The sequence below is a fragment of the Leptonychotes weddellii genome, chromosome 2 (genome assembly GCF_054177405.1).
Source record: "Leptonychotes weddellii isolate Sample4059 chromosome 2, ASM5417740v2, whole genome shotgun sequence".
Taxonomy (NCBI): Eukaryota; Metazoa; Chordata; class Mammalia; order Carnivora; family Phocidae; genus Leptonychotes; species Leptonychotes weddellii.
In genome coordinates this window covers 28797303-28804653 of record NC_138370.1, presented here as the reverse complement: position 1 = coordinate 28804653, position 7351 = coordinate 28797303, and the positions used below count along the sequence as shown (strand labels likewise).

General features: G+C 49.7%; 1 protein-coding gene across 2 annotated transcripts in view; it reads left to right on the top strand.

Moving 5' to 3' along the window:
- The first annotated feature begins 952 nt into the window (after window positions 1–952).
- Window positions 953–7351, top strand: part of RAB11FIP1 (RAB11 family interacting protein 1) — a 33831-nt gene continuing 27432 nt past the window's right edge. Inside the window, exon 1 of one of the 2 annotated variants that reach the window (XM_006741431.3) lies at window positions 953–1393. In XM_006741431.3, coding sequence (XP_006741494.1) covers window positions 1023–1393 — 371 coding nt within the window. In that variant the 5' untranslated portion in view covers window positions 953–1022. The remainder of the gene's footprint in view (window positions 1394–7351) is intronic. The other variant, XM_006741432.3, reaches the window with a different exon arrangement.

The following is a 7351-nucleotide window of genomic DNA, read 5'->3' as shown; positions in this document are numbered from 1 at the left end:
CAGACAGGGACTACTGGAAGATTACCCATGGAGTAAATGCGAGTGAAGTCTTACACGGTCAGCAGGACCTGGGAATGAAGGGAATCTGTCAATCCAATGGACATCTGGAACAAGGAAGTGAATGATTGGAAGCCCAGATGTAAGGAGCAGGGAGACACTGACGAGGATCCACTCAGGGAGAGCTGCGGGAACTGGGGTGGGGGTGGCACTCTGTTCTCCTTATGTCTGGTTTGGCAATCCTATTTTCAGTTCCTCCTTTATTCGCCTTCCCTAATTTAGCTTCTTAGCCTCACCTTATTTGGCGAGGGCAGGCAAAATAGGACACTCCCACATCACCTCCTGACCGCCCCCCCCTTACCTTCCCCTTTTCAGGCCGTCAAATGATCCTCCTCCTTCCCGACCCACCTGGCGCCATCCCAGAGTAAACCACCGGCTGGCCAAAATCAAAAGAGCAGTGAATTGGGGATCGCGTTCATTATCACCCTCATAGCTACTCTTGATTGAGAACTCACCGTGTGCCAGGCTACATTATCTTTTTTACAGCAACACTAGGAGGAGATTGTTATCTCATTTTATGGGTGAAGAAACTCAGACCAAAAGATGTTAAGTAATCTGTGCCAGCTCACACACCTGCCAGTTGGCGGTGCCAGATTGGAAATGAGGTCTGACTCCCAGGGCAGTGCCCCGGTCAGTTCCGGTTGGGCTGTGCGACCTTTGGCAGTTGGGGACCCCGTCCCTTAACCAACACGTCTCGCACCGGAATTCTCCAAGCCCCAGCCCCCGCCCCGGCCGCGCCAGCCTTCCGCGCCCCGGGTGCTCGCCCGCCCGAGCCGCAGAGGCCCGCGCGGCGCCGGCAGGTGGGGCGGGCGGGGCCAGAGCCGCGGCCCGGACGAGGAGAGGCGGGGCCTGGCGGGGGGCGTGGCCGGAAGCCTTAAAGAAGCTGGGGCGGCGGGGCGGGCAGCAGAGGCCGCGGATCGCGGCGGTCGTCTCCTCGCTTCCGAGCCGACCGCGGCACCGTCACCATGTCCCTGGCGGCCTCGGCGGGCCGGGGCCCGGGGGCCGTGTGGTCCCCAACGCACGTGCAGGTGACGGTGCTGCAGGCGCGGGGCCTGCGGGCCAAGGGCCCCGGGGGCACGAGCGACGCGTACGCGGTGATCCAGGTGGGCAAGGAGAAGTACGCCACCTCGGTGTCGGAGCGCAGCCTGGGCGCGCCAGTGTGGCGGGAGGAGGCCACCTTCGAACTGCCGCCGCTGCTGTCCGACGGGGCCGCGGCCGCCGCCACCCTGCAGCTCACCGTGCTGCACCGCGCGCTGCTCGGCCTGGACAAGTTCCTGGGCCGGGCCGAGGTGGACCTGCGGGAGCTGCACCGGGACCAGGGCCGCAGAAAGACCCAGTGAGTGCGGGCCGGGGGGAGAGGACGGGGAGCGGCGGGCCGGGGAGCGGAGCAGTGCGGGGTGGGGAACGTGTGGCTGGGCGCTGAGATCCTTTTAGAGCGAGCGCGGCGGTTCCCGCGCCGCTGTGTCCCAAGGGGACGGACGGAGAGAGGCCTTTGGACAGGGATCCCCCGGGCCGATAATCATAGTCTCACCTAGCTTCAACTTCTTCGGCTGTCCCGCCCCAGCTGTCCCAGTGTGTGGGCTCTTTGAAGCCGGCGCTAGGGGTGGGGGTGGGGGAGTACCTGGGGTGTTTTTGAATCTGCGGGACGTCGCTCAGTGCCCGGAACTTAGTAAGCACTTAATGAATTTTCGATGAATTGAAAATACTTGTGGGCTGACAAATTCTTCTTACTAGTGTGGGTAGTGTGAATGTTTGATACACTCATTAGCTTATGTGGAAAGCCTCCTGGGTATTTAACTGTCCTAGACACTCAGCTGGGAATGGCTGGGCCTGGGAGTAGGGAGGGTCAAGGTGGAGGGTGAACCTCACGGACACTCTCTGGCCCTAGAGGCTCACCCAGGGACAGAGCTGGGGCATTACAGTGCGGGGTGGAGGCTGCCCAGAGATGGCTGTCCCTCACCCCCACCTCAACTACGGCCTACGGGCTTGGTGAAGAGAATCTGCCCCTCCCTCTTCCCCTTTTCTTCCCCTACCCCCGCCCCCAAAGCCTGCTAGAACAGTTTGGTCTTCACTTTCAGACTGAAAATTATTAGCCCGGTTTGCCCTGAGCCCCAAAGTTAGTAAGGATTTCCCAGTGCTGGTTGGAGCCAGGGTCTGCCCTTGGCCCAGCTGAAGTGGGAGGTAGGCTGTGTTTCTTTTTGGCCTTTGTCAGGTTCTCTTTGGTCCTCCTCTGAACGGTTGGCTGCTCACCTGTAGCTTCTCAGTCTAGAGTTGTGTGCTAGGGTATCTCACTTCCACAGGGAGAGCTGGGCACCACCCACTTCACTTCAAGGTGTCACCCATTTATTTGTTCTCTTTCGCAGGTGTTTGCCATGGAGCGTTTGATTATGGAACATTTGATTATGCTCTTGTACTGTACCAAAAGCTGGCCTCCTTAGCTTAATTGGTTACTTTGCTGGAACTTAAATATGCAAGTCAGTCATATTACCACAACTCCTATTTGTGAAGCACATGGATTCCCATTGGGTGTTTTAGATATAAATGGTATTTTAACTTTCCCTTGTGAAGGGGGTAGGAAAAGCCAGAGGGTTTGAAGTTACCAGACTCCCTTTTCTGCATCGTGGGTCCAATTTCAGCTTGCATGCTTGCAAATGCAATACCTGATTCACTTATCTGGCCAAAGATGAATAGGCATTTCTGAATTCAAATCAGATAAAAAGAGAGAGCCTTGAGGTGAGGATGGGTAGGGTATCTCTTGGCATTAACTTACAAGCCATAAGGTGAGCAGTGCCTTTGCTAAGGAGGTGCTGAAGCAATGCTAATTTTCCATTTGATTAAATGACATTTGGGGCTTTGGGTTGGCTTCCTTTTCAGCTTCAACTGGGCGTCATTTGGCCATCCCTTGTCTTGTTCCATCCCAAGATGCGTGGGTATTATCATCTGTCTCTGCCGTCTGTTTCTTTCTTTTTTTTTTTTTTTAAGATTTTATTTATTTACTTGAGAGAGAGAATGAGATAGAGAGCATGAGAGGGGGGAGGGTCAGAAGGAGAAGCAGATCCCCTGCTGAGCAGGGAGCCCCAATGTGGGACCCGATCCTGGGACTCCAGGATCATGACCTGAGTCGAAGGCAGTCGCTTAACCAACTGAGCCACCCAGGTGCCCCTCTGCCGTCTGTTTCTTGTGTGAACATTTTATTCCCTTGAAAGACAGATCGCATGTCCCTGCCAGAGATGAGGATTCCAGATTCCTGGATCTGGTGCCCACTGTGGTCCTGACTCATTGTTAGGCTTTGGGCTGCTCGGTCTCTAAACACCCAAATTTCCCTGTTTATACATGGAGCTTGTTGCCAGGCTTAATTGGTATTTATAAGATGTTTCTGGGTTCCTGGATTACTGGGGCCTGTGTATAGACTCAAAAGGTTCTGTTACTGCTTTGCGAGAAATGAAAACCTTAAGTTCCCTATTTCAGGAAGGGTTCAGAGGTCTGCATCTTCATTTCTGTCCTCCTCTCCATTGTAATCCTAAACCTAGATGGTTACTTCTGTCTCTGTTTTATGAGCTGATTACCACTTAGTCACAGTATCAACCTGTAAGAAAGTGATGCTTAGTTGATGTGTTGGGTTTTTTTTTCCCCCATAATTGCAAACGAAGTCTTCTTTGCCCCTCAGCAGTAGGTGAAATTGCAAGCTTTCCATCTGGCTTCCTGGGACTTTCCAAGGTGCCGGGGAACCTACTTAAACCAAGCCTCTCTGCTGCCCTGGTATGTCCCTTGGGTGCTCAAGATAGCTGAGATTTGGAGAGTGAGATATATACCGAGAGGCGGAAGTTTACCAGAAAGAAACTGGTTGGGTTAGGAAAGTCATTTGATCTAGTTATTAGTGGTTTGACTCTACCTTAGATATTAAAAATGAGCGACAAAATAAAAGCTCAAATTTTGGTCTCTAGGTTTGTGTGTGTGTGTGTGTATGCATGCATGTGTGTTAATCTTGAGCAAAGAAGAGTATGACTCTTGTCATAGGTCCAGAAACTCAAGATGTCAAGAGCTAACTGTGCTAGAATTTCCCTTTGTTCTCTTGATAAGGCCTCCTCTGGCATACATTTGGAGGCAAGAGAATATGCTTTTCGGGACTCAGATTTTGCCGAGCTCAAATTTAAAACACCACACAGAGGCTGACCTATAGGTAGGATACTTTTAATAGGGAGGAGTGCATGGCCCCTGTCATTAAGAGGAAATTGAAATGCATTGATTTTGCACTTATCCTTACCTGTTAAAGACCCAGCATCAAAGTTGGGCCTTGGTTAAATGGAAACCAGTTAAGTCTCATGATCATAAAACAGACATGAATCTGCGAGGCAGAAACAGGTGACCAACATGTGGGATTCTCTGCTCAGCTCTCCATTCTCACGTAGTTTGGGATCCTAGGTTGATCTAAGGGAAAAAAAAAAAAAACCTTTTTGGGATACTAAGAGCAACAAGATGTGGGGAAATAATCTGTTTGGGGCAGATTAAAATAAACCTCCGTTCAGCCTGGCAACCGGAAAGCCACTGTGTAACTAATATCATGAAACTTAATACTGTAATAGTCTTCCAGCCATGAAGAGAGAGTGAATGATGGAGAGTCATTTTCTTACATCTCTTGAAGATGCAAGAGGGAATTTGGTTGCATACGAAAGGATTTGATATTAATAGAGGTTAGAGGTTTTGAGGAACTGTAAGTGTAGTAAGATGCTGTCGTAAGTTGCCAAAGGAAATCCGGGTTATTAAAAAGAAATAAGGGCTCGATAGTTGTTTTCTGGAAGAGTCGGTTGCAGAAAAAAGATGTAGATGAGCAAAGAGATAGATAATAAGCAGTCAGTGTTTGTGCCTGTACTATCAAGTCTCCTAGGTGCGTTTAGGATTTTTTGTGACAAATTGGAAAATTGGAGCAATGATACTGATGAAGTTTTTCCTTTCTTGGGATTCCCCGTAAAGATAACATTGGGCCTTACTGGAAACCGTCCCACCTCTCACAGGGCCACAGTCCCCTCCCGCTCGTGTCGCAAACTGACGGCTGATGGCTCCGGCTGGAGATGCCAGAGCCTGAGTTCTCTGTCCGCTCTGGGTGAAGTAACCCTAACCTGCCTATAGCCATGGAATGAAGTGACTAAGAAGAGGGAAGGTTACTTTAGAGTCATTGTTCTGGTGATGTGAAAGAAGTTCCCTTGTGGTATTATTTGATTATGATTTCATCTGTAAGACATTCGGTTAGCCTGGGGAAAGTTTCAACTGCTTTTTTTTGACGTTAAAATCTGTATTTTTATTTATTTATTTTTTTTAAAAAGATTTTATTTATTTATTTGCGAGAGAGAGAATGAGAGACAGAGAGCATGAGAGGGAGGAGGGTCAGAGGGAGAAGCAGACTCCCTGCCGAGCAGGGAGCCCGATGCGGGACTCGATCCCGGGACTCCAGGATCATGACCTGAGCCGAAGGCAGTCGCCTAACCAACTGAGCCACCCAGGCACCCCTGAAATCTGTATTTTTAGTACATTGTTTTAACTGAAGTATAGTTGACACGCAATATTACATAAGTTTCAGCTGTACAGCGTAGTGATTTTATGCCGCGCTCACCACAGGGTAGCTCCCGTCTGTCACATACAGTGCTGTTACATTGCCGCTGACTGTTCCCTGTGCTGTGCCTTTCATCCCCCTGACTTATTCTATAGCTGGAAGCTTGTAGCTCCCACTGCCTTTTACCCATTTTGCCCATCCCCCACTTCCTCCTCCCCTGGCAACCACCCACTTTGTTCTCTGTATTGATGACTCTGTTTCTGCTATTTGTTTTGGTTTTTTAGATTCCACAGATAGGTGAAACCATACAGTATTTGTCTTTCCCTGTCTTATTACACTTAGCATTATGCCGTCTAGGCCCATCCGTGTTGGTGCAGATGGCAAGATCTCATTCTTATATTTTTAGTAAATATTTTTAATACCTACTGTGTGCCAAGCACTGGGGTGTAAACAATAGTGACCGAAACAGACATGATCCTTACTTTCAGGAAGCTCAGAGCCCTGTGGGGAAGATAGACATTAAACAAATGAACACGTAAATAAATAATCATGTATTGTGATAAGTACTGTGGAGGAAGAGAACAGGGTATCATAAGAGGATGGAGGGGGAAAGACATGACTTAAAGGAGATGGCCAATAGCTTCTCTGAGGCAGAAACCTGAAGTACGAAGAGATTTTTCTGGTGAAAAGTAGAGGAAGGGGACCTGAGGGAGAGGGAGCTGCCTTTGCAAAGGCCCTGGGGCAGGAGCATCTGGGAAGCTGGAGAGAGTGTGTAGATTGAGGCCCAAGCAGAAGGCAGGGCTTTATTTAAGAGCAGTGGGAAGTCCCTGAGTATTAAAAGCAGAGGGATGTTGTGATCTGCCGTGGCTGTTGGGTGGAGAATGGATCTGAAGCAGGCCTCGCCTGGAATCAGACAGACAAAAATGGGAGGCCGTTGCACTAATCTAGGCCACCGGTGGTGGGGGCTTGCCCTAGGGTGATGGTCACGGAGGTGCACAGAGGTGGTGGATTTCAGAAACATTTTGGAGGTTCAGTTGGCCTGCTTTGTGATGGGTCGCATGTGGGTGGGGGTGAGAGAGAGGAAGTGATAAAAATGAACTAATAAAGTAGGGAGAGCTTGCCGTTGAAAACAGACCAGGAAGTGGTGGCGATTTCTTTCCTTAGCAGCCACCGTGATACTGGAGTGAGGTCACCAGCACAAAGCCAGCTTTGGGCAGTGATACCTGTGAGTCCAGTCTTCTGTAGGAAACACCACTGAAACCAGGGTGTGTGTGTGTGTGTTTCCAAGTGTTTACAGTTTTAATACAGTCCACGTCTTTGTTTTGTAATAGTGCAGTAGCTAATGAAACCTCACTGGTGGGCGCCTGGGTGGCTCAGTTGGTTAAGCGACTGCCTTCGGCTCAGGTCATGATCCTGGAGTCCCGGGATCGAGTCCCGCATCAGGCTCCCTGCTCGGCAGGGAGTCTGCTTCTCCCTCTGACCCTCCCCCCTCTCATGCTCTCTCTCTCTATCTCATTCTCTCTCTCAGATAAATAAATAAAATCTTTAAAAAAAAAAAAGAAACCTCACTGGTGTGCTACCTAACACAGCTGATGAAGTCACCGCTTCAAGGAGTACAGGACTAAGAAAAGGAAAAAATCATACATAACATTAGGAAAAATAAACTGTAAGTGAAAGATAAAACTCTGGAGGCAAGTAAGGCAGCCACTTACATGTTTTTCACATTAGGGAAGGTAAGTATACAAA